General features: G+C 52.0%; 1 protein-coding gene across 4 annotated transcripts; it reads left to right on the top strand.

The window, feature by feature from the left end:
- Nucleotides 1-2,871: 2,871 nt before the first annotated feature.
- ZNF707 (zinc finger protein 707) lies at nt 2,872-10,457 on the top strand. 4 transcript variants are annotated; one of them, XM_045561306.1, is made up of 5 exons: nt 2,872-3,111; nt 5,119-5,187; nt 5,953-6,079; nt 6,474-6,587; nt 8,002-10,457. In XM_045561306.1, the coding sequence occupies exons 2-5, from the start codon at nt 5,173-5,175 to the stop codon at nt 8,853-8,855; spliced, it is 1,110 nt and encodes a 369-aa protein (XP_045417262.1). In that variant the 5' UTR covers nt 2,872-3,111; nt 5,119-5,172; the 3' UTR covers nt 8,856-10,457. The 4 variants fall into 4 exon arrangements, with proteins under 4 accessions (XP_045417262.1, XP_045417264.1, XP_045417265.1 ...); XM_045561308.1 differs by having other exon boundaries at nt 3,043-3,340; nt 5,921-6,079; XM_045561307.1 differs by lacking the exon at nt 2,872-3,111 and adding an exon at nt 3,258-3,340.
- The last annotated feature ends 16,364 nt before the right edge of the window (nt 10,458-26,821 follow it).

Below are 26,821 nucleotides of genomic sequence, written 5' to 3'. Positions count from 1 at the left end.
AATTTCAGCCAGGCATAGTGACTCGTGCCTATAATCTCAGCACTCTGGGAGGCCGAAATGGGAAGACTGCTTGAGGCCAGGAGTTCAAGACCAGCCTGAGCAAGAGCAAGACCCTGTCTCTACTAAAAATAGAAAAATTAGCTGGGTGTGGTGGTGTGCACCTGTCCCAGCTACTTGGAAGGCTGAGGCAGGAGGATCACTTGAGCCCAGGAGTTTGAGGTTGCAGTGAGCTATGATGACACCACTGCACTTTAGTCAGAGTGATAGAGCAAAACTCTGCCTCAGAAAAACACAAACACAAAAAAATCACAAAAGCTTCATTATTATATTGCAATGAATTCTATTTTACATTCCATTTTAATTATAAAGTGATGTACTCTCTTGTTTGGTGTTAGTAATTTGTGTCTTCTCTGTCAACCTGATCAGTTGCTGGAGATGTTCCAATTGTCTTAGTTTGTTTTCTATTGTGTATAACAGAATACCTGAAACTGGGTAATTTATAAATAAAAGGAATTTCTTACAATTAAGGAGGCTGAGAAGTCCCAGGCTGAAGAGCCATATCTGGTGCAGGAACCAGTCAGTGCTTGTTAGCAGTTACTTTGATCAATGTGGGCAGAGGTCGTCCATCCCCAGCATGGACTTCCTGGGCCATTCTGACCAACCTCTTGCTACCACTAGGACCACATCATCCCTTCTTTTTAAATTTTTTTTTGAGACAGAGTCTCCATTGCCTGGGTGAGCGCCATGGCGTCAGCCTAGCTCATAGCAAACTCAAACTCCTGGGCTCAAGAGATCCTCCTGCTTCAGCCTCCTGAGTAGCTGGGACTACAGGCATGTGCCACCACACCTGGCTAATTTTTCTATTTTTAGTAGAGACAGGCTCTCACTCTTGCTCAGGCTGGTCTCAAACTTCTGACCTCAAGCGATCCTCCCGCCTCAGCCTTCCAGAGTGCTAGGATTACAGGCGGGAGCCACCGCACCTGGCCCACATCATTCCTTCTTTCCCAGCCCAAGAGAGGAAGGGATTACCCTCACTACCAGTCCTTTGCACACCTTCTTCCTTGATGGTTAACCTCTCTCCAGGAGGATTGTTGGTGGAACCATTTATTCCTTTCAAGGGAAGCTCCACCACCCTCATGGGTGTTTCCATGGCCTCCACAAGTTATAAAATAGTCCAGTACTGGTAGTATGTTAGCTCAAGCTGCCATAAAAAATACCATAAACTGAATTACTTAAACACAAATTTATTTTCTCTCAGTTAAGGAGGCCAGAAGTCTGAGATCAAGATGTCAGCAGGTCTGGTTTCTTCTGAGGTCTCTCTCCTTCCTTGGCTTGCAGATGGCCTCCTTGCTGTGTCCTTGCATGGTCATTCCTCTGCATTCAGGCACATTCCCTGTGTCCCTGTGCATCCAAATTTCCTCTTCTTCCCCCTAGTCAGTCCTCTCTCTGATTCTCCAAGAAGCTCTTTCAACACTCCTTAAACACCCTATTCCACCATCTTCTTACTCAGAAGATAAACCTGTGTCTTATTTTACATAGAAAACACATAATGTGTTTTCTCTGTAAAATAAGACACAAGTTTAAGGAGTGTTGAAAGAGCTGCTTGGAGAATGAGAGAGAAGACTGACTAGGGGAAGTGCAGAATGAATCCTAGGTATACAGGGGCCCAACTGAGGCTTGAAACTGCCAGTTATCCATATATATTGCCTTTCAGCTTCAAATACATATTTCATTGCCTGCTCTGTGAAAATGGAGCTGGGCCCTAAATTAAAGCTGGTACAGTGTTAAGCTGTTTAAGTAGAGGGCGCTGGAGGGGCCCTGCAGGAGGAAGGTGCTGATCTTCCTGGTTACTGACTTGTGTTTTCTTCTTGCTCCTGCCAGAATCACTTGCGGAGAGCACCCAGTGCAGCTCTCCCCAACCAAATTTCAGCTGCACTGCACGGGTAAATTCCGACTGTGTCCTGCTTGCTGTCAAGCAGGAAAATTCATGCTTCCTCATTCTGCTTTTGTCCCCTTGGGCCCTCCACACCTACACACGACCCCAAGCGCTACTTGCAGGGCTGACCTTTCCTAGCTCCACCACGGTCCTAATATTTTCCAGCAGGACACTACTGTGGGGCTCACCTGACCCGGGTCCAGGCTGGGTTCCTCCACCCACGGGAAGTACTGCCACCACCTCACACGCCACTGGATCCCCCACGTTCATCCAACTCAGGAAGCATCTATTAATATTAAGCACCTGCCGCACGTCGGCACAGCACCGAGTCCCTTGCACGTCCTGCGAACAGTTGAAGCGGGTGGGGCCCTGAAGGCTAACAGGATGCTCGCCAGCCGGCCGAGTCCAGGCGGCCAGGGCCTTGGAGACCTAGGGGTGGGGCGCGGAAGCGGGGCCAGCGGCAAATCCTGGGCCTGGACCGCGTGCGGGGCCGAGCCCACCCGGAGCCCGCCAGGCCACCCAGACCGCCCCAGGCACGCAGCGGGGGCAGCACAGGCTATTGTGCTGAACACTTAAAAATGGTTAAGTTGGCAAACTTTGTTACCTGTATTTTACCACAATTAAAAATAAAATCATCCTGAAGAACATTTGGGAGATTAAAATAAAATCAAATCTTGCTGTCGAAGGTAGGAGATAGGAGGTCTCGGGGGGCGCAGGGGGTTGCCGCCCGGACTCCAGGGAGGCGGTCAGCAGCCCGCGTGGAAATGACGGTGCCAGAGGCGCTGCTGCACTAGCACGTCCCGGAGAGCGGACTTTGGCAGGGTGGATACCTGATGCAGATGGACAGTGGCGGAGCGCAACGGAGGACGCCAGGCGCAGAAAACTCGGAGAGGCGGGGCCATGTCGTCCCAGTCCCCGCACCCACAGCGCCCAGATCCTGCGTGCGCAGGAACTGTGACTGCTGAGGAGCAGAGCTCTGACTGTCCTGCCACGGCGGAGCCATGCGCTGGGCTGGCGCCGGCTCGGCCAACTTGCACCACCGAGACGCGGGCTCCTAGAGGGGGCGGAAGTGGCTTCCGGAGGCGGAAGAACAACTTCCTCTCGGGAAGTTTGTAAAAGTCCGAGCGGCCGGAGTGGCGGCGTGGGCGCAGGCCCTGGCTGAGGACGCACGGCTGGTGAGTGCGCCGGGTCCACCGTCCCGACCGCCGTCCCGAGTCCCTGGTGGTCGGGGTCCCTGGCTGACGTCTCCAGCTCTGCGGCCACTCTGGTACCTGCAGACTGAGGGGACGCAGCGTAGCGGTAGATGCGCGTCGCCCTGGAGGTCGCGAGTGCCCCCAGCTAACTCGAGGAGTTCCTCGGTCTCTTTCCAGCTCACGGTCCCCTCCTCGGCCCTCACTTCTCGAGGTTTGTCAAGGCCTAGATCCATCTTCTCTTCTAGCTGGACTCTCCCCGTTACCCCGTCCGTGATCATGGTCTCAGCTGTCCATAGGCAACTTCCAAATCTATCTCCAGCTCCAGTGGGATCCGGACATTTATGTCCAGCTGCCTACTAAATAGCAAAAACAGCCAAAGACTTGTCCTGCCCCACGGTGAGCTCCTATAGTCTCCACACCCCTACCCAGCTGGTCCGCCACGAAGGTGAGAAGGCTGAGACGTCGCCGGCCTCCTTCCTGCCCATGCCCAAGCACACAGTCCCGGGTGTAACTCCGCGCCATTTCCACCCTCCATGTCCCTATCCCAGCCGCCTTCTTCTCTTACCTAGACTGTCTCTTAATGGTGGTGTCACTTTCTTCTCTCCACTCCCATCCTGTCTTGCTGTTTTCTGATTTGTTCACTACAGAGGGATCTTTTAAACATGTAGCTTATGACAGTATTCTGTATTGAGCTCTCAGTGCATTTCACATGAAACCATGGCTAAGGGTGCCGTGGGTAATGTGGTCCTTGCCTACTTCCTCCCATATCTTGAACAGTTCCCTCCCTTACTCTCTGCAGGTTCCTGAGTGCAGCCCAGTTTGTAGCACAAACAGTGGATGCTCAGATGGGGGAGCTGTTTTTATTTTTTCCACTGTGGTAATTATTACTTGCTAGAGGAGCTCAGAGTTTCTGATTCACAAACTGTACCTATAACCCATGTGCTCAATGTGCCTTTTCATGTGTTTATAGACCAGTGTATAACTTTTGTGGAAATGTCTGTTCAAATATTTTGCCAATTTAAAGTTTATTTTTCTTTTATTATTGATTTGTAGGAGTTATCATTCTGGATGTAAGTTCTTTGTCAAATACATGTACTAGGAATATTTTCTCTCAATCTGTGGCTTGCCTTTTCATTTTCTTAACTTTTCCAATAAGCAGAAATTTTTAATTTTGATGAAGTCCAATTTATATATGTTTTTCTCTTAAGGTTAATGCTTTTGTGGATCCATGGAAGGAATCTTTGCCTACCCCAACGTTATGAAGAGATTGTCTAATTTTTTCCTTCTAGAAGCTTTTAGTTTCAGCTTTTACATTTAGTTCCATGATCCATCTTGAATTATTTTGGGGTGTGGTGTGAGGTAGGGGGTGTCAAGGTTAATTTTTCCCTAATTGTTCCTGCACCATTAATTGAAAAAAAAAATCTTTTAAACCCTTGATGCCTTTGTCATAAAGCACTTAACTGTATGTGTGGGTCTATTCCTGGACTCTATTCTGTCCCCTTATAATCATGTAATGTAAGTCTTCTAACTTTATTCTTCAAGATTGATTGTCCGAAGTCCTTTGCATTTTCATATAAATTTTATAATCAACCTGTTAATTTTTAGGAAAAGCCTGCTGGGATTTTGCTTGCAGTTGTGTTAAGTCTATAGATCAGTTTAGGGAGAACTGAAAACTTAATATCCATAAACATGGGATGTCTCTCAATTTATTTACATCTTCAGTTTTGCTCAACAGTGTTTTGTAACTCAGAGTAGAGGAGTTACATATCTTTTAAATGTATTTGTAAGTATTTGATTTTTTGTCATTGTAAATGTTAAGTGTCCCAATGGTGGATATTGGTGATTTACAGAGCAGACCCTGCATGTGTGTGTGTGTATGTTGCTGGCTTTTCCTGAGTTCCCCTTAGTTCACTGAGCAGGGTGGGCCTCTTGGGTCAAGTGGGGGTTCCCAGGCTGGTGGCCCCCACTCACGCTTCTCTGGCTCCCCAGATCGGCTGTTCCTGGGCCCTGCATCTCCCCAGAGGGGTTGGCCCCTGCTGTTCCATGGATGCGTCCCAGGTGAGCCTGTCTGCTGCTGCTGCTGAGTGTGGCCTCTCCTCTGCCCTGCAGGCTGTCATGGCCCCAGCCCACACATGGGGAAGGGTCTGCGGCATTGTGCCTGTGCCCACCTTTTTGCTAGTTCTCTTTTATAGGGTGGAGAAAAAGAAAAGAAAATTTGATTTATTTATATTAAGAGTAGTAGATGTTATAGAAAACTAGGAAAATGTGCTTGATTCTCTTAGGTGCTGTCTTGGGCCAATAGAGCTGTCATAATGAAATATCACAGGCAGGGGTGGTTTAAAAGACAGACATTTATTTTCTTTGTTCCAAAGGCTGAAGTCCAAGATCAAGGTGCTGGCAGATCCAGTTTCTGATGAGGGCCCGCTTCCTGGATTGTAGAGAGTGGCTGTTGTGCGGTGTCCTCACGCATGTGTGGGGAGAGGGCCAGGGAGCTCTCCAGTGTCTCATAAGGACACCAGTCCTATTGGATCAGGGCCCCCCCCCCATGACGCCCCCTATGACCTCATCTAACCTTAATTACTGCTTAGAGGCCCTATCCCCAAACACAGCCACACAGGGCCCAGGGCTTCAACATGTGCATGTGGGGACACAAACATTCCATCCATAACAAGGGCCTTCCCTGTGCTCTAGCTGTGGGCTTCTTGAGGTGCTTCCCCCTTGGAGACCATCTGCCTCCCTCCCCACTTCCTGCCCAGACACAGGGTTGTAGCCTTCTCTCTCTGTCTCTCAGGACAACCAGTTCTGGAGCTGTTTGTGTTGCAGGAGCGAGTGACCTTCGAGGACGTGGCTGTATACTTTTCAAGGGAGGAGTGGGAGTATCTGGACCCTGGCCAGAGAGCCCTGTACCGGGACGTGATGCTGGACAACTTCAGGATCTTGGCCACACTGGGTAAGGGCCACACTGTCGCCTCTGGAGCCTGTCTGGTCCAGGGTGGTATTGGGGGCTGAGGAGCTGGAAGTTACTGGCTTGGGTGGACAGAGGGCCCTTCCCACACCCAGTCTGGTCAGGGTCATTTCTCGGGCTTCCCTGGAGGCAGCCTCATCTTCCTTCCTCAGACCCCCCCAGGGCCTTCTGCAGGCCTTGGCACTCCAGTGGGGATGGCGTCCACACTCCCTTCCCCCTTCCTGTCATCGCTGCTTTGGGGCAGCTTCTCCAGGGGATCCCTGCAGGCTGACCTGGCCTCTCTGGGTTTGTCTTCTGCTGACCCAGAGCCAGTGTGAGCCCTGGACCCTCACTTGTCCTCTCTACAAATAAAACAGCACCTTTTCTCTTTTTTGAGAAGGATTTTGCAGCCCCAGACCGGACCTCGTCTCTTGCCTACAACAGTGGGATGAGCCGTGGGTTGAGGATTGGGAGAGACTCGAGTCTCAGAAAGTACGGAGGGGTCCCTACCCAGGTGAGCACCATGATGGCTGGCTGGCTGGGCTGGCCCCTCTGTTCCCATGGCTCCTGGGGTGTGCACTCAACCACACAGCACCAGCTAAGGGACACAAAATGTTTTCTAATGAGAGAGACTTTAGCAACACACAGTGGCCACCGTGCTGCTATACCAGTGGACACTGACCGTGTGCCAGGGGCTGTATGGTCTGGGGCAGGAGGAACAGTGCACAGCGCCGAAGGCTATACCCTGCCCCAGTGCTGTCCTGTGAAGATCCTGAGTGTGGTGTCTGCAGCCTAACTGATGGCTACACGGGGTCACAGATGAGGTCATAAGCCTGACACACCTGCTGAATGTGAGGGGTGAGGGTCTCCAGGTGTGTGGCCTTGGGTGGGGACTTTGCTGCTGGCACCTCTGTGCTCATTTGTGAAACTGGGACAGTAGCGGTGCTTCCTCCGTTAAATAAGGTGGTGGTCTCGGGGTTTGCTTTCTACTTCGGATTCTTTCAGAGGCAAAGTCAAGCAGCTGCGTGAACACGAGACAAGCTGGGGGCCTCCAGCTGGGGAGGGTGTCGGGTCCCTCGTTGGAGGGAAGCTTATGGCTCAGAGGGCACATGGCTCAGATTTGTGGCAAGCTCCCATGGCTTCCACGTGGCCACCCGGGCAGCCTGTCCACCTGCATGAACAGTGCCTTATGACACAGATAGATGCAGGTTTGTCCTAGGTGCTGTCTTATTTCTGTAGATAGGTTCACATGCGCATGTGCTATCAGGCCATTTAAACCAACTCACAGTACCCCCTCATGTCAGAAATACCTGACCACTACCTAGTATGGGTGAGAATTGAGTTCATTTTACATTTTCCACTGTTTTTAGTTCATCTGTGCGCTGCTTTGAACACATTTTCTTTATCACTAATATGCAGTGTTTTTGGAGGGAGCTCCCTCAGTAAATTGAAATAAGTAGTTTCACATTTAGTAGCTTTTCTTTCTTTTTATTTTATTTTATTTTATTTTATTTTATTTTATTTTATTTTATTTTATTTTATTTTAGAGACAAGGTCTTGCTCTATCACCCAGGCTGGAATACAGTGATGCAATCATAGCTCATTGTAACCTTGAACTCTTGGGCTCAAGCGATCTTTCTGCCTCAGCCTCCCAAGTAGGTGGGACTACAGGCATGCACCACCATGCCCAGCTAATTTTTCTTATTTTTTGTATAGACAGAGTCTTGCTGTGTTGCCCAGACTCGTCTTGAACACCTGGCCTTAAGTGATCCTCCCACCTTAGCCTCCCAAAGTTCTGGGATTACAGATGTGAGCTATCGTGCCTGGCCCAGTAGCTTTTCTTTGTGCTCTACTGGATTGCCGCTGCATGGCCGGTCCTGTCCGTGGGGCCACCAGCTCTGTCTAAGTGTGTCCATTTTCCTCCCTAGGGGCAGAGAAATCCATTGACCACAGGGGACACCGTGATCGGCCAACTTGGGCTCACAAGAAAATCCACATTCAAGAAAGAGGAAAGGAAGGAATTGGTTTTAGGAAGAGCTGTCTGAACTCAGGTAATGTGCAGCTTCCTAGAAGTGCTTCAGAAAGGAAAGATGATAGGCCTGCAGCTTTCCAGTGCAAGGTGCGTGGGAAGTGCTGTGTGCATCCACCAGGCCTCAGAAAGCCCCGGAAGCGCCATGCCTCTGAGCTCTCATTCATTTGTGGCACGTGCGGGAAGGTGCTGAGCTGCCACAGCCGGCTGGTTGCTCACCAGACAGTGCACACGGGGACCAAGTCCTTCGAGTGTTCCGAGTGTGGCCAAACCTTCAGGTGGGTTTCAAACCTTCTGCGCCACCAGAGAAACCACACGAGCGAGAAGCCCTTCCGCTGCGAGGTGTGTGGACAGGCCTTCAGCTTGAAAGATCGTCTTGCTCAGCATCGCAAAGTCCACACTGAGCACAGGCCCTATTCGTGTGGTGACTGTGGGAAAGCCTTCAAGCAGAAGTCAAACCTCCTTAGACACCAGCTGGTGCACACTGGGGAGAGGCCTTTCTACTGTGCTGACTGCGGCAAGGCCTTCCGCACCAAGGAGAACCTCAGCCACCACCAGAGGGTTCACAGTGGGGAGAAGCCCTACACCTGCGCCGAGTGTGGCAAGGCCTTCCGGTGGCCCAAGGGCTTCAGCATCCACCAGAGGCTACATCTGACAAGGAGATTCTACGAGTGTGACCGCTGTGGAAAAGGCTTCCGCCACCTGGGCTTCTTCACGCGGCATCAGAGAACTCACAGGCATGGGGAGGTGTAGAGGTGCCAGGTGTGCAGGTTCTGTACCACTCGAGTATTGGTCCTTGTTGGGGGAAGCTGCGGTAAGCAGTTGAGCTTTATCTAGTTTGGAAATTCAACCTGGAAAGAGGCCACCTCAGTGCTCAGAGCTCCCCAAATCCCCCAGGAAGTTCTACAGAAAAATTCTTACATGGGAGAAGTGGATCCACAAGTACACAGGGGTGACAGTGGCAGCTGCTCCCATGGTGCTGAGCATCTTGGAGTGGCACCCAAGAGCGTATGCAGCTGCAGAGCTCACCCCAGTCCCTGCTCAGATCAGAGAAGCGCCTGTCTTGTTTTTACGCTCCCCTGGGCCCACAGCTGTCTGGGCTCAGGCACTCAGCCCCAGTAATGAGTGTCACTCGTGTCATTTAACTCCTTTTCCTCCCGGCTCCTCACCCCATATGCGCTGCCCAGCCCATCTTCTCTTCCATGTCTGTCTGCAAGGCAGCTGTGAGTGTTGCACAGAAGCGAGGCCCCTCCTGCAGCCTCACGAGGTGGGGCTCAGAAGTGAGCAGCTTTGTAATATCAAGCGCTTATTACCGGATTAAGGGAAGCTCTTAATTCACAGCCAGAGCTGTGATTAGTGAACTCTGCTTGTGCGGCAGCATCCACTCTGGTGGCTGCGTAGGCATGTGTATTGAAACCACATCCTCACAACACTGCTTCTCTGGGGTGGCCTCTCTAGCTGAAATAGACTCTTGCCTAGTGGATCTTTCGTAAAACAGCATTGCATCTTGCTTTTTATTAATATTCATAAATGTATGAGTGCAGGAAGGCTTTGCTCCCAGTGTCATGTGACCACAGAGGAGCCTGCATGGGGAGCCGAGCTGAGCCGAGCTGGGGAGCTGAGCTGGGGTGAAGAGGGCAGCTGAGACTGCCCGTAGCACCATTAGACCCTGTGCCTGGCCTGGGGGTGTGTGGGTGAGGGGTGGGGCAGAGGTCAGGTTAGGCCTGTGAGATTGGACATTTCTCACCAGATCTGGTACCATCGAGATGGCTCCCGGCCAGGGACTGCTTGGCACAGCCCTGGGCCCCCCTGCTTTCTGGGTCTTTCTTATAGTAGGTAAGATCCTTACTGCAGCTACCACATGTGTGGGCTTTGTGATTGCCACAGCAGCTGCGAGTGTCCTGTGCTAGGTGGTTAGGTCAGGGCCACCACTGCCGCAGAAGCCTCCACCCAGCTCTGGCAGTCAGAGCCTTGGTCACACTTCTGGGATTGGTGAATCAAGAAACTTTGGGCAGTGAGAGGTGGCTGTGTTCACTACAGGGTGTGCATGGAAGAGACGACCGCTTTGTTTTAAACTTCAGGTATCCCTGCTTATCCAGCCAGAAATAAAGATCTGCCAGGGTGGAGGTCATGGGGGCAGCAGCTCCCTACCCTAGAACTGGTAGGGGCTGAGCCCTTGCTTTGCTTTGGTTATTCAGAGAGTTGGTGAAGGATTTTGCTTTACTTGTTTTTTTAAGAATTCCAGCCAAAAAATGAAATGTTGGAATAAGAAATGAGTTGACAGGCCAGGTACAGTGGCTCACACCTGCAGTCCTAGCACTCTGGAGGGCTAAGGCAGGAGGATCACTTGAGGTCAGGAGTTCTATACCAGCCTGAGCAAGAGCAAGGCCCCGTCTCTACAAAAAACAAAAAAATTGGCTGGGCATGGTGGCATGTACCTGTAGTCCCAGCTACTTGGGAGGCTGAGGCAGGAGGATCACTTGAGCCCCATGAGTTTGAGGTTGCAGTGAGCTGACACCATTGCCCTCTAACTGGGGTGACAGAGCAGGACTCTGTCTCAAAAAAAAAAAAACAACCCCCACAAATGAGTTTACAAGAAATAGAGGAAGAAGAGGAGGTTCTGCCCACCGAGCCAGGTCTGATGGGGAGATAGATGCTACCAGACAAATGACCTTCCCCAGTCAATCAGGCATGAAGAAAAGTTGAAGGACTGTGTGCAGCCCTGATCTGAGCTGCCCAGCTTTGAGAGGCACTTTTGAGACAGTAGTGAAGTTTGAACATGGACGGGGACTAGGCAGTAGTAAAGGATTTGTGGTGATGATGCCACAGTGGTTATGTTCAACGGAGTCCTTATTAAGTTACATTCTGACATACTTATGGGGAAGTGGCTTGGGGACTGGGATTTGCTTTAAAATTCCAATAAAAGGGGGAAAGACAAAACAATACTGACAAAATGTTGATAGTTGTTGAAGGTACAAGGTGGGTATATTTGAACCTTTCCATACAGGATATTTGTAGGTTTATTAACGCACACTGAAGATTGTTCAGACCAGCTGCTGAGTAATGAAGATACAAGGCTGTGTCAGTTTGCATAGGCCACCATAACAAAACACCACGGACTGGGTGGCGTAAACAACAGAAATTTATTTTCTCACAGTTTTGGAGGCTGGAAGTCTGAGATCAAGGTCCCAAGGTGGTCTCTTTCTGATGAGGGCATGCTTGCTGGTTTACAGAGGGTGTCCTGGTGGGGAAAGAGCAAGCTCTGGTGTCCCTTTTCCTTGTAAGGGCACCAATCCCGTTATGAGAGCTCCACCCTCATTCGTCCAAACCTAATCCCCTCCCAAAGACCCAACCCCTCCCCTCCCACCAATACCGTCACATTGGGTCTCCGGCTTCAACATGTGAATTTTAAGCAGACACAATTCGGTCCATAGCAGTTGCTTCTCTGAGTCAGTCCTGGCCCACAGACCCCACTGGGGAAAGATGTTTGCTCTTGCAGGTCTGCAGCCTGTCCCAGCCAGTGAGGCCACCAGGGCCGCAGGATAAGTGGATGTCTACCCAGGGGAACATGTGAGTAGCTTCTCTTTTACTTATAGAGTCCAAACCTTTGTAAAAATGCATTTGTTTTTCTTCCATCTCAGGTTGTTGGGCAGGTGTCTGGTTTGTTCCCTGCCTGGTGGGTGGAGTTGGGAAGGCCTTCAGGTGATTTGAGTGCAGGTGAGAATGGCCTGTCATGGGTTGGTGCACCTTGCATCTTTGGGCAGCAGGCGCTGCAGATAACAAAAATCTTGAGTGTCTTGTATGAAGCAACTGGCCATGTGCCTGGGGTCACCTATTCCTGGTTTTTAATTCTTGCCAAAGCTTTCACTTCATGATGCGGTTGTGTGGAATTACATTTGAACAATGCAGAATTTATTAAGAAGCTGTTATACATTCTATTTGATGATCTGAGCAGGCCACCTGGGTGGCGGTCCCATCCTTTTCACAGGCACTGGGTGGAGGTCACAGCAGGAGTGCCGCCTGCAGTCACACCTGTCAGCAGCCTCTGCTGGAGTAGGCACGCCCTTCTTTGGTGTTTCTTTTGGGGAGTGGTAATGAGGCAGCTGCTTGAGGAATATGGTGATACTCGACTGGTTGGTGCTTTTACATATTTTTCCTTCTAATATTTATCCCTTCCTGCTTCACTTGAGAAAATGAAGGAATTCTGCCTTTAAACAGCCCCAGTAGAGAATGGGGGTAATGATGTGATGTACATGCACCATTGGGTGACGGCACGATCTGCCTCTCAGCTCTTTTGGCCTGCTTGCCATGGCAGCCCCTTCCTGGGGTTGGCTGACAGGAGTTTCCCAGCAGTTGTCCTGTAAGAAGTGCTTTCCCGCTCAGGGCTTTTATCTGCATTTATCTTCAGCACGGGATGCATGAGGCCACTTGGCAGCCAGAATGGGCATTCCAGTGGGGCCAACAGGTGACTGAGCCATCCTATGACCTGGCCTTTCACTCCTATCCCCAGGGGACACCCACTTGTCTAGCCTTGTGTACATGCTCAGCACGTGTACCCAGTCAGAGGTCCACCAAAAGGGAGGGTGGCAGATGTAACTCTGAGTCCCAGGGTGGGAGGGCCACATGGCGGCCACTGGCAGTCCTGACCAAGAGACGGAGGACAACACTCCACCAACAGCTCTCCCTACACTCCAGAGCCAGGACCAGATGGGTCTAATCTTCTCATTTTGGGATGTATAATGCCAGGTAAATAAAGATATTTGGGAGTCATTCTAGTTACAATGCATCATAAACTGTATCCAACTTTGTTCTGGGTGTTCATGGAATCTCTTACACACGCCAGTCTTAGAGGTTCTCAAAACCACAGGTGGACCCTTAAAATGGAGACTGCAAGTCCAGCCCTAATAGTTCACTTTGTAATATTTGTATCTGTGACCTCTTGGTAGCTAAATCATGGGCCCACTGAATGAAATGCTTTGGGGAATATGAAATATGTAGGTTTTGAACAACAGTATAAAGAAAAGTTGATTCCCCAATGTGAGCGCAATGTTGGAACCATATTGGATTTTAAAGCTTCAGGAAAGCTGGGTATGGTGGCTCACACTGATAACCCCAGCACTTTGGGAACCTGAGGCAGGAGGGTTGCTAGAGGCAAGGAGTTTGAGACCAGCCTGGGCAATATCAAGACTCTGTCTCTACAGAAGAAAAAGAAAAAAAATTACCCAGACGTGGTGGCACCTGTACTCCCAGCTACTGGGGAGACAGGAGGATCACTTGAGCCTAGGAGTTTGAGGTTGCAGTGAGCTATGATGGCACCACTGCACTCTAGCCTGGGCAATAGAGCAAGACCCTATCTCTAAAAAATAAATAAATAAAAATAAAACTTAAGGAAGAATCCTCTTTACCTAGGCCAGCCACTGTATTCAAAATGTGAGGGTTGGCTGTGGAAGCCTGGAGTCCACACAGTGTAACTCAGTGCTGACAGGAGCCCAAGGGCTCCCTGTGTACCTGGGTACCCAGAGTTAACCCACTCTCCACACCCCCACTCACATGCACACTGCTTAGGAAGTGTGACATCCGCATCAGTTTGGAGTTCAAGGTCATGATTCAGGAATACTACATTATCTGCCACAAATCCATACAAAGGTTAAACAGGTCTCAGGAAAGCTAAGCCTGTGACTTGCGGATCCCACTGCCATGGCCAGAGGGCTGTCCTCACCACAGGAGACAGTGCCCAGCCCCATCTCCCACTTCCTGTCTCAAAGATGACCAATCCAGTGATCCCATCTACAACTGCAGTGTCTCAGCTGGAGGCAACAGATGCCATGTCCACAAGTTGCATCTAGTGACCACTGTGGGCCTGTTTTACGTACACCACAGGTTCAGCATGCACAGTACTTCCCATTAGGTGGGGACTTTAGTATTGCAATTAACTACAGGGAACTAAGGCAGCTCAAAACAGTTTAAATTGGCGTGAAGACTTATGTCTGTTTATGCAAAGGAGCTACTTAAGAATATCCTTTGTGCTTTGTATTTCTTTCTACTTTCTTGCTTGGATCTATCTAAGTTTAAAATAAACCTGCCTGAGTTCTCTTAAAGCCAGTGGTGGGAACTTGTATTCTTTCCTCAATCCACCCCATTCTCCAGCTCTTACATCCTTTCTGTTCATCTTCCACATTGATCCTGAGCAGGGACCAGGGGATACAACAGCTACAATTTTTACTGTGGCTTGTATCTCATGGCAGTGGCTTTTGCATATAATCCACACCCACAGTATATGCAACAACAACAAAAACAAATGCTAATTATGTTACTATGCTAATTAGTAAAACATGACTCCAATGCATAAGCAAAGAATACAACCATTCAGAAAAAGAATCAAAGACTCCTAATTTTTCTGTATTATTGATTTGGGCACTTAAATGATTTAAACCATCAGTAACATTATCTGCACTGTGTGCTTAACAGGTGGCTCTTATTAAGGTGCAAGTTCCTCCTTGAGCTGCAGTGAGCATGCCCAGATCCATTCTATTTTGTAAGACCACTTTCCTTATTTGTGCAGTTTTTGATTTAGTGATGGCACACCTTCCTTTGTATGATTTAATGCTTTGGCTGTGAACTGAGCAAGAACTGTGACTTGAGTAAGAGCATCTAATGCTCCTGCCCCAGGAACTAATGCTTAAGGACCATTCCCACCAGGCTAAAGACCTGGGGAAATGGGCTCTCAGGCACTTTACATTATGGGGCACCATGGGTGGGGCTGTGTGTATAATCCTTGGCAAGAAAGGCCACCCCATTGTACACCTCCCAGTCCAACAAGTGTGCACCACATAACTAACCAGCCCTAAAGGTGTAGGATAAACTCCCAGTTTTTAGGGACTGATGTCTCCCTGCCCATTTGAACTCCCATAGGCTTGTCAGTGTAGGTGCATGCTGATGGGGCAGCCAGCCCATCAGCGGGGGACAGTGGAGGACTCTGTGATACTGTGATATAATTGTGTCTTTCTATGTATTGAGGGGCCTTTCAGTGTAATATCCCATGTCCAGCTATCATCCATGTTAACCCACCCAAACTGATGTGTGTTAGATGCAGGTGATGTTAATGTGTTGCCTTACTAATGCAAAGACATGTCTTTTAGTTCCCTTTACAGTTGGCAGGTGGGAAGGATTGAGGTGGAGGTAGATGCCAATAGTGTCTCATAGAATTGTCCTCCTGAAGTGATTTTGTCCAGTCACTCTGATTCTGTGATGTCACAGGCAGCACGTCCCATGGCCTCCCACTCCCACTGGACAAGGGTAGGTAGCCACATAAACAAAAACTGGACTGGTTGCTGACCACTGCCGTTGTTGCAGCCCAACCTAAAAAGACTTTGCTGCTTGCCACGCACAGCAGGAGCAATAGCCTATGGGCACAGACACAGGTGTTAGAAGGGACTCCTAGAGGTGACTCCATTCCCTCTGACATTATTGCTGATCAGTTTCTCCCAGGGAGGCTGCTGCAGGCTTCGAACCTGGTTTACAGCAGCACACGAGGCTCCCCTCCCAGGATCGGGCACAATAGCCTTGCCTATTTTTAGAAGAAAGTGAAAAAAAAAAAACAAAAAACAGGCAGACAAACATAGATCAGACGAGGGTCCGAAGGAAGGGTGCCTGAAACTACAGGAGACTCCACAGGAAGAAGTTGCAGAGGAGAACTAGAAGGAGAAAAACCCCCAAGAGACTTGGAGACCAGCTAACAAGGGTAGGTGGAGCAGCTACATTTCCCCTCCCTTGCGTTCTGGACTGCGGGTGGGCTCCTGAGCAGAGAGACCTGCCCACACCAGCCCAGACACGGCCACCGCCAGTGAGCCGTGAGCCTCTTGTGGACAGAGCACCAGGCTCCCATCTCAACCACAACCACAGAAACCATCTCAGGGCTGCTGTGGGGCTATCTGAGGCACATGGGTGCTTGGGATGTCGCTAGTCTGAACTGTGACGTGGCTGTAAGTGTAAAACAAAAGCCAAATTTCAAAGATTTATTACAGAAAAAATGTAAAATATGTCAGCATTTTATATTTATTACCTATTGAAATGATACTGTTTGGGATAAATTAGATTAAATAAAATACCTTATTAATTTTTACCTTTTTGATGTGGCATCTAGGAAATGTTATATTACATGTGTGGCTTGTATTATATAATATTTGAATTGGACAGCACCAGTTAGAATCCTGGGTGCTCAAAGTGTGGTTCCTGGAGCCGCAGCATCTGCATCACCTGGGAACTGATTGGAAACGCAGACTCTCCGGTGCTGCCCCAGCCCTGCACACGGAATCGGAAGCTGCATTTCCACACACTCCCCAGGTGATCCATGTACACACTAAAGTTTGAGAAGCCCTGCAGAACCCTCGGCTGGAGGTCTCAGAGGGGTTCCCATCTTCAGGCAGAGGGGGTGGGAACACCTGGCCTGAAGCCCAGCCCGTATCTTGTGACCAGTCCTTTCTCCTGAGAGATGGCCTGGGTGGGGCTGCCAGCCTAGGCCAGCAAAGGCACAGTTGCTGGCCACTGTGATACGTTTGGGATAGACACACCACCAAAAGTCAAGCCCCATTAGCTGATCCAATCAAAGTGAACCTCAGGACTTTTGCAAGTGCCGCTGGGGAAAGGCCAAGGCTCTTTCTGGGGGACTTGAACCTGGAAGTAGCCCTGGACCTGCAACGGCCACACTGCTGCTCTGAGAGGTGGCCCTGGGGTTGCTGGAAGCCAGTGCTGCCTCTGTCCAGACCATCCCCTGGCTTCCCAGTTCCTCAGGCCTCCATAAACTCCCCCTTTCACCTGACATGCCCTGAACTGGATGTCAGTTTCTAGCACCCGAGGGGGCCCTGCCCACTGCACGCCCCTGGCCTGCTCCTCAGGTCAATGCAGGAAAACCAGAACACTCAGGGAGACAGGGCCATCAAGCACAGGCAGAGCTGGGGACCTGACTGGAGGGTGAGGCAGGGGTTGAATGTGAGCCTTTGAGTCTCAGCATGGGGTGGAGAGCCCTTCCTCCTCACTCCCAGAGCCTTAGCTGCTTTCACCACTGCTCTGACCAAAAGACAATGTTTCCCAGCATCCCGTGCAGCTAGGTATGGCCATGTGACTAAGTTCTGACCAATGAGATGTAAGCAGAAGTGTCGGGTGGAGTTTCTGGGAGTCTCTTCAAGGTCAGGTTGTGGGTCCTGTTGGTCAAAGTCAGGACTGGAGGGCCAGAGCTCCAAAAGCCAAAGACCACAGCCCTGATCCTCACCCCAAGAGGTAGTTGTTAGCTGGTCATTCCCACAAAGAGGCCATGCAGGCTGATGTGAAATGTGGGCTTTAGAAGGGGGAGGGCCCAGGGAGAGGAGAGGGCTCAGGGCTGGAACGTTCTCAGGTGCATCGGCAGCATCCCTGAAGGGCTGTCAGCAGGACACCCACATGGTCCGATGGCCCCTGCTCCATGTGGGAAAGGACTGGGTGCCAGAGCAGGAGCAGGGGAGCGGGCAGACTAGAGGTGGTGGTGGCTTGGCCTGGTGGCAGTAGTGAGGATGGCCATAGGTAGAGCTGGTGGCCTGCCGGACAGGGAGGTGTCAGGGAGGGGTGCAGAATGTGCAAGGGAAAGGGAGGCATCAGCGTCACTCCTGGGCATCTGGCCTGCTGGTGGTGCCATTTCTAATGTCAAGATACCCCCAAAAGTTCATCAAGGGAAATTTTAAAGAGAAGACCCCTCCCCTAATGCCTCACTTTGGTTATAATAACAGGAGCTTCCGCTTACTGGGGGCCACTGCCAGCCACGGGGCAGGCACCTCACCCTGGGGCTCCACTGCGGGAAGCTGTTCTGGAATTGGGATTTGTCAGGGCAGGGCTCCCCTGTCTCAATGGCACCCGGAGGTGACATGGACCCACTCCCCTCCAAGTGCACACCTGACTGCTCCTGCCCTGTTTCCCTGGGCTCCCGCCACACAGCAGCCTTCTCCCAGCCGTAGGCCCTTTGTCCTGGCTGGCCCTGTCCCTGGAAGCTCCCTCAGCCCTCATCATCACCAGGTTGGCTTCTTGCTGTCATTCACATGACCTTAAGGGTCACCTCCCTGACCATCCTAGCTAAGGGCACCTCCCTCCCCTCCCCACCCTAATAACTTTCGGTCACAGTCTCTGTTCTGTTTCCTTAATACTCTTGGTTATTCGTGGTCTTCCAAAATGTTTCAATGTCAGTGTTGTATTTAACTTGAGTGCTCACTTGTGTATCACCTGCCTTCCTCATGAGACTATGAGCTCTTTGAGGGCAGGGAGGCTGACCACTGGTCCACTAAAGGGCTCCTGAATGAATGGATTGTGGCACTTCAAAGATGTGACTCAGGCTGAGTACCTAGTACATAGGTGTCCCCAAATATGCATACAATGCATCAGTGGACTTTTGGGGCATCCCTACCATGTACCAAGGCAGCATGGCGGGTCCTGCCACACACATCAGTTCATTCAAACTTTCTAAACAACCCTGTGGGACAGGAATCATCATGTCCATTTCACGTATCTGGAAACTGAGGCTCGCAAAGGTTGAGACCTGGGGAAGGCACTCAGCTAGCAGGAGTGAGAGGTGGAAGAGCCAGGCTCTGCCGCATGCACCTGTGCCCAGGCACAGGTAGGGGCCATGTGTCAGTGCTCCAGTGCACAGTCCCAGCTGAGTTCAGCATTGGGGTCATCCAGTGCCATGCCAGACATGTGAGTGAAGGTGTCCCCAGATGATCCTGGCAGCCCAATATCATGTCATCCTGGCCTTTGAGTCTGCCCAGCTGAGACTTTGTGGACAGTGGCCTGTGTATCAACCCCAGTGTGTCCTGCCCAAGTTCCTGAGCCACTCCCAGGGAGCTCAGTTTGCAGACCCAGAGAGGAACTCTGCACACGGAGGCATGGATACTGCCACTCCTAGAGACTGCACAGTCCCCAGGTGGCAGGCGGGATAGGTCTGTGCAAACAGGGAACAGGTACTCTGAGGGAACGACGTTAGCTGGGAAAAGCATAAACTGGTTCTCAGACATCTAGCACCACCCACTTTCCAGGGACCCTCAGACTCCCAGAGATCCTTCTCTGGCCAACTGGGACAGTTGTAGTGGGAGGGGGGGGCACAGACCGGAGGGAAGGACGCGACTGTGGTCCTAGCTTGGTGTTCCTGGCGTCCCTAGGCCCGGTCTGAAGGGTCCTTGGGATAGGCTGACCCTTGCCAGCAGCTGGCCCTCTCAGAGTCCCCCAGGCTGGAGCGTTCCTGCTGGCTGTCTCACATTCTGGGGGCTTCCACATTCACGTGTTCTCGGGATGGCTGGTGCCCCTGCCAGAGTCTTCTCGGGCGTCCGCCTGCGGGATGCCTTTTTGCACCCATCGGGCCTCTGGGAGAGGCTTAGCAAGTTGGTGGCCGGCAGCAGCTGGCAGGCGGCCGTGCCAACTTTGCCTGGACACATGGGGAGGGCACACAGAGGGCCGGTACCGTATCCGGAGGTAGGCCATGCCCAGGCTGAGAAAGAGGTGGCCCACGCAGCGCAATGCTTTCCTGTTCGGAGTCCCCGCTGGCAACCGGGCAGCGCGCGGGCCGGGCTGTGCTGATGCCGCGGGAGGTGGGGCGCAGAGCGGGTCGGGGGTAGGTGGGAGCCCCCTCGCACCCACCCGCCACCAAGGAGCATCGCAGGGTGATTGGGCGTCCAGAGGCTGCCCTTGGGTGGAGGGTATCAGACTGGGCCCAGAGCCCTCGTGCCTTGGCCTGCTGGCCTGGCGCCTTCCGGATCGGGCACACCTGATTCCCCAACCCAGGCTTCTGAGTCCAGCTTCAGGGGAGCGCGCCCCCTTCCGCGGAGCTGCTGGCCGAGCGGGTGTAACTGGCTCAGCCTATTCCTGCCCACCCATGTCGATTCGAGGGTGCGCGCAGCCTTCTCTGGGATCCCGTTGTCAGCCCGGCCCCCGAGTGGGCAGAGGCCGGGTTGCCCGCGCAGCGCAGCCATGGGGCGTCCGAGCGCCCAGTGTGCGGGCGCCGCGGCCTCTCCAGCGCGCTCGCGGCGACACCTGGCGGGCGTGGCGGGTGGTGCAGCTGGGCCTCGCTCCGGGGACGGACCGCTCAGAGCAGCCTGGCTGACCAAGGTGCTGACCTCTTCCTTTGACGGACACCCGGTCCAGGGAGCTGGGGGTGTCGGACTGGGCTCCAGGTGGGAGGTGGGCGCTGGAGGACAGAGCAGAAAACTCAGGCTCAGGCCACCTGAGCAGCACAGGGAGGCGGGGGAAGGGTCTGTGCCGGGTGCCCAGTGCTGACTTACAGCCGTTGGGGTGGAACTAAGCCTCCCGACACTTTGCAGGGCTTGGTTAGCCCTGGCTTGGGGTCTAAGAGTGTGGCCCCCATGGGTGAGCGGGGCACAGGGAGGCAGGGCCGTTGTGCCAGATGTCAGGCATTTGCCCCGAAGATCTGCCCAACACCCTGCTCCAGCCTGCTGTGTGTCCAGGGAGGTGGCCTGTATGGCTGCGTCACTGGACTCCCTTACCCTCTGGCTTCTCTTAGGTCTGGCCAGTGGGGAGCCCTGGCAGGATATAGAGTGAGGGGGAGAGATGTTAGTGTACTTAGTCTCCCTACTCCCTCCCTCAGGGTCACCTGGGCTGGCTGCATGCCTGGACCACAGGTGACAGGTCCTGTCAGGAGTCATCTCCACACAGCTGTCTCTGGAAACCGTCCCCTCTTCCCACACCCTTCGGGACTAGGGTGGTAGTGAAGGAGTCCCTGCTTTTGCTTGCCGTGGGGAGCTGCCCCGTCCTTTGAGGTTTCCCTGCTCCTGCCCACACCTTTTTAAAGTGCCCCTTTATTAAGTCCCTTTTCAAATGACAGGGGTGTCCCCAGGGTGCTGGCTGCTCCAGTCCCCCAGAACCGCAGGCAGGGGAAATTGCAAAGAGACCCTGGAGCAGGGCCCAACTGGAACTTTGTCCAGAGTCTGATTGGATCTTCTCACGCTTGATTTCGCAGGGGAACAAGCGTGACCTTCTGCCTCCAGAATTCCCAGGTTATATTTCTGGATTGAGCGAAGGGCAGGGAGAGGGGAGGAAGCCCAGCCAGGCCTGGGAGATTTGTCTCCTCAAAGGGGGGCCCACCTGGGCTTTGCGGGTCACAGCACCAGACACCAGAGCAGGGGCTGCAGACTGGAGAACCCATGGGGGGCCATACAGGTGGGACTGGGGACCATTTGTGGGTCTAGAAGGGACAGAAGCCCTGGCTCCTGCCCTCACTGTCCTGCTAGCATGTGGCCCAGAGAGGCAGCCCTCCTCAGAGGAGCCAGAAAGCCCGACTTTTGCATGAAATCCCTCAGTTTCTAAACACTGGGATTGGTTCAAAGAGTAAATTCTTTTTCATATAGATTTAGGGGCACAAATCCAGTGTCATTACATGGATGTGTTGTGTAGTGATGAAGCCTGGGCTGTTAGTGTGGCCGTCACCCAAACAGCCTGCACTGTACCCATTAAGTAATTTCTCACCCCTCACCCCCCCACCCTCCTGCCCTTCCGAGTCTCCAGTGTCTATTGTCGCACGCTCTGTGTCCCCGTGTACCCACTATGTAGCTCCCACTTATACGTGAGAACATGCAGCATTTGACTTTCTGTTTCTGAGTTATGAGTTATTTCACTTAAGATAACGGCCTCCAGTTCCATCCATGTTGCCACAGACAGGATTTCATTCCTTTTTCTCACTGAGTAGTATTCCATGGTGTATACGCACCACGTTTTCTTTACCAATCTTCCATTGATGGGCAATTAGGCTGATTCCAAATCTTTGCTATTGTGACTAGTGCTGTGACAAACATATGAGTGAGTGCAGGTATCGTTTTGATGCAATGATTCCTTTTCCTTTGGGTAGATACCCAGTGGTGGGATGGCTGGATCCGAATGGTTGTTCTATTTTTAGTTCTTTGAGAAATCTCCTTACTAGAACAGTAAGTGTTAAACACTCTTTCAGCCAGATCTGAATCCCTGGCCACCACTCTGGGACTTGGAAAATATAAGTCCCATGACGTTGTTTCTGATCTTGTTTTCTTGTGGGGTTCCCTCCTCAGAGCGTGAGCTGAGAGCCCCAAGGAGACAGTGAGTGTGAGAGCCCAGAGCCCGGATTCACCTGGGGGATTTAGAATCCCACTGGCACCTGTGGGGACTCTCAGGTGAAAGTTAGCTGAACAGACAACTCCCTATCCAGATTTGCCCACCCTTTCAGCCTCTGTGCTGGGCTCTCCCCTGCCCAGGCTTATTCGATCCTCTCATTAGGAGATCAGAGAGGTGAGGCGTCTGGCCAGTGTCACACAGCCAGTATGTGGGCAAGCCAGGCTCAGGCCTGGCAGACTTGGGTGCAGGGCTCCTCCTCTTCCTCCACCAGCGGCCAAGCCAGCATCGCATCTTGTCTTTGGGTGAAGTTGAGAAAGACAGAACATCAAAAACAGTATGAGATTCACCCCTGAATTACCAAATTAAGTATTTTTTAACACAAAGACTTATGGGAACAGCAGAGGGGTGTGTGTGTGTGTGTGTGTGTAGACTCTTTCATTGCACTTATATTTATTGAGCACCTACGTTGTGCCAGGCCCTGGGGACATAGCAGTGACTGAGGCAGACATAGTCCAAGCTGTCAGGGAGGCGTTGGGGTGGGTACCTGGGGCAAGGTCTTACACATAAGCAGGTCTGTACAAACACACGCGTACGTGTGCATTAGTGTTCCAAACTGATGGAAGACTAGACGCGTTTGCCTAGCACAGACACACACAGACACACGTCCCCAGGGCTCACACACGTGTATACTCGTACCCCCCATGCACTCGTATTCACCCACAGGGTTCAGACCGACTTCCAGCGGGAACTGAGGAAAGGAAACCGGGCCTTCTGCCCAATACAGTAACCAGGAGGATGCAACGTGCCGTCCACCCGATCTCACCGTAAAGGCCAGCACAGGGCCTGAATCCGGCTCTTCCCCCCTCCTGCCGGCCAGGGGCGGAGCTCCCAGAGTTAGATGGTGCTGATGGCAGCTGCGCCCAAAGACTCTGCTAAGAGTCACTGCCACCATCTATTAAACACAAGCCAGGCACTTGTCACACATTGTCTCCTTCGCATATACGCTGGCTCTGGAGGTGGGTCTGGTATCACCCCCATTTTACAAATGAGGAGACTGAGGCTCACAGAGCTGGGATGTCTCACCCGGGGCCTCACACAGCTCACAAGTGGCAGAGCCCGGGTTTGAACCCTGATCTCCTCTGTGGGAAACAGCATCCCAGTGCTGGTGCTGATCAGATGTCCCTGTGCCCGGAGCCACCTGGGACGGTGGAGTCCTCAGGTCTTTCCTGCTACTTGCTGACAAGCTGAGGGCCCAGCGCTGGTTCCCAGAGCCATCGCCAACTTTTCTCCCAGCCTGGCCTCTCTGGGCAGTGACCTGTCAGGTGGGAAGAGAGAAGGACCTGGAGCCTGACAGAGGGGCAAGGAGATTACTGCTTGGGGCAGGGGGTGAACAGGCAGTTCTGGAGCCTCCACCCTGGCTCCAGTCTCTCCACCTGTAAATTGGGTGGTAACAGCCCACGTGGAGTTCTGTTGCGTGTTCAGTGAGAGCACAGGGAACATGCTTAGCCTGGAGCCCGGCACATTGCCTGGTCCTGTTGCTGCCGTTGTCTTGTTACTATTAGCACCTGCCCATCCACCCATCAGCGACTTCCCGAGGGCCTCTCTGCTGAGGGAGTGAGTGTGCTGTGCCCTAGAGATGTGGCGTGGGCTCACGTTCTAGTGGGAGAGATGGAAGTATCAATAAATAAGGACGATTTGGTGCACAGGATGCCTGGAAAGAGGTCTGTACTGAGTACCAGGAGGGCACAGAAGGCTGTGGTCCATTCTGTCAAGATGCAGCCAGAGCACTGGAGTGAAGTCTTGTAAGAGGGAGTGTTTGCCACTCAGACAGGGTGAAAAGGGCATTCCAGGAGGAGGCATCAGCAGCGCACAGACCTCAGGACAAGAACAGTCGAGTGCACTGGAGAAACTGTACATGGGGCGAGGGAGCAGGAACTAAAATCCACAGGGCCCATGCACACGAGCTATGCGAGAAGAGCAGGCTGGGTGTGAGCCAATATGGAGTGGTGAAGACTGTGGCCAACTGGAAAGTGCTTTGATGGCTCTAAAGGGAAGTAGAACTCAGCTCCATGCAATTGCTGCTGTGAAGGAAAGCTAGCCTAGTGTTGCCAGGTCTTCCAAGTTTTCAGGAGATGCCTGGGACCCAGGAATTCAGGTGGCATCTTCCTGACTTTGAAACACTGGGCCTGGCTGGGCACAGTGGCTCACGCCTGTAATCCTAGCATTCTGGGAAGCCAAGGCAGGTGGTGGATTGTTTGAGCTCAGGAGTTCGAGACCAGACTGAGCAAGAGCAAGAGCCCATCTCTACTAAAAAATAGAAAGAAATTAGCTGGACAACTAAAAATATATGGAAAAAATTAGCTGGGCATGGTGGTGCATGCCTGTAGTCCCAACTACGCAGGAGGCTGAGGCAGGAGGATTGCTTGAGCCCAGGAGTTTGAGGTTGCTGTGAGCTAAGCTGACGCCACGGCACTCTAGCCTAGGCAACAGAGTGAGACTCTGCCTCAAAAAGAAAAAAGAAAGAAAGAAAGAAACACTGGGCCAACACTGGGAAAGCCAAGCAAACAGACCTGGGCACTGCCAGTTTGCAAACTCTGGTTTAGGCCCTAACAGTGGAGTGGGCGGTGGTGGTTGGCATGAGGGGGGATGAAGCCATGGATTCCAGATGATGCTCCGTGCAGGCAGCCTGGGTCTGACAGTTGGGGCCAGGACCTGCCCAATCCATACTTGCTCTGCAGATGAGTTGGGGAGTTTGAACTTCATCTGGAAGTTCAGGGGAGACTGTGAGCTTTGGGCAGAGCAGTGAAATAACGGGAAGTATGTTGCATGACTTTCACCACACCTGCCATGTAGAGGCTGGCTTGAGAAGGGAGCTGGGAGGCCAGGAGGTGGTCACGATGCTTAACAGGGCCTCAGGCAGGAGCTAATGGTAGCTCTGGCCAAGACTGTGGGGTAGGAGGAGAGGAGGACTCGAGAGGGGTCAAATCTGTGCAGAGATGGACTTGCAGAGCATGGGAGAGGGGAGAGCAGGGAGCCCGCCCATTCCCTGACCCATGGGGGCAACTCAGTGGTGCTTCTCACCAAGGCGGGGAGAGAGGAGTGAGGGGTGGGCAGGGAGGTGATGACTCTCTCGTGGGCCATGTTAACTGTAGATGCCCGTGGGACACCCAAGGGAAGGCGTGTCACCAGGCCTAACACGCAGCTCTCAGGAGAGGGAGGGCTGAAGACACAGGGCAACACCTCCGCCTGGACGGGACCCCTCCCTCCCTCCAGGGGCCCCTAAGATGTTCGTTCTCTTTGTGGTTGCCCTGTGGTCTGAGAGTTAAGTTTACCTCTTGGGCTTAGATTTGGGTTTTGTTCCTAGAAAGTCTGAAGAGGGGAAGGTGAGACTGAGACTCAATGCCCGAACAAAGATCCGTGAGCACCTTGCTCTGATGGGTTCCTCACGCCCCCACAGGTGACCACCCCGGGAATCCCCCCCGCAGATACATCCTCATGACTCACTGTTTGGTCTCCTGGATCTTGCCGACTATGCCAGGGCCCCCAGCCTGCTCTGTCCTTGGTGTGTCCATGATACCCTCAGTACCTTTTCACAGTCAGGGCTGTGTGGAAAAATCTGTGTATGACAAAACTCCACGAAAAGAGGAGAGGAAACAAATTTTTTAAAAATCACAGTAGCTTATGCCTGTAATCCCAGCACTTTGGGAGGCCAAGGCAGGAGGGTCACATGAGGCCAGAAGTTCAAGACAAGTCTGGGCAACACAGCAAGATCCTATCTCTTAAAAAGTAAAATAAAAAAAAAAAAATCAGCCAGGCATAGTGGCATGTGCCTATGGTCTCAGCTACTCAGGAGGCTGAGGCAGGAGGATCCCTTGAGCCTAGGAGTTGGAGGCTGCAGTGAGCTATGATGACACCACTGCACTCCAGCCTGGGTGACAGAGCAAGACTCTTTCTCTTTAAAAAAATAAAAAGCAGGCTGGGCACAGTGGCTCATGCCTATAATCCCAGCACTCTGGGAGGCCGAGGTGGGAGGATTGCTCGAGGTCAGGAGTTCGAGATCAGCCTGAGTGACAGTGAGACCCCCATCTCTACTAAAAATAGAAATTAGCTGGACAACTAAAAATATATAGAAAAAATGAGCCAGGCATGGTGGCGCATGCCTGTAGTCCCAGCTACTCGGGAGGCTGAGGTAGGAGGATTGCTTGAGCCCAGGAGTTTGAGGTTGCTGTGAGCTAGGCTGATGCCATGGCACTCTAGCTGGGGCAATAGAGTGAGACTCTGTCTCAAAATAATAAATAAATAAAATAAAATAAAATAAAAAGCAAACAGGTAGTTTAATTTCAACATCTGTTGAACAGACGCTCGTGGAAGCAGCAGCCCTCACTCCAGCCATGGGCATCTTTGCACCACAGGACATGCTCCTCCGTGTCTGTCCAGCAGCCCAGCTGGCTGCAGCCTATACCCTGTCATGCCTGAGCTCGAAACTTCCTAAAGGGGCCTGAAGTCTCTCGCCTGGACATACGACTCAAGGGAGAGGAAGCAAGGGTCAGATGACTTATAAATTGGGTGGAGAGAGATCTCAACAGAAACACCATGAAGTATTCTGG

This window comes from Lemur catta, chromosome 9 (genome assembly GCF_020740605.2).
Source record: "Lemur catta isolate mLemCat1 chromosome 9, mLemCat1.pri, whole genome shotgun sequence".
Taxonomy (NCBI): domain Eukaryota; kingdom Metazoa; phylum Chordata; class Mammalia; order Primates; family Lemuridae; genus Lemur; species Lemur catta.
The sequence above is the reverse complement of the archived record's forward strand: the minus strand, read 5'-3'. Positions and strand labels throughout refer to the sequence as shown.

What these genes read in the sequence shown, in the direction of transcription:
- ZNF707 (XM_045561306.1), top strand. An exon ending in CAGGATCTTGGCCACACTGG is followed by an intron (nt 6,080 to 6,473) that starts GTAAGGGCCACA and finishes TTTTTTGAGAAG; the next exon opens with GATTTTGCAGCCCCAGACCG. An exon ending in ACGGAGGGGTCCCTACCCAG is followed by an intron (nt 6,588 to 8,001) that starts GTGAGCACCATG and finishes TTTCCTCCCTAG; the next exon opens with GGGCAGAGAAATCCATTGAC.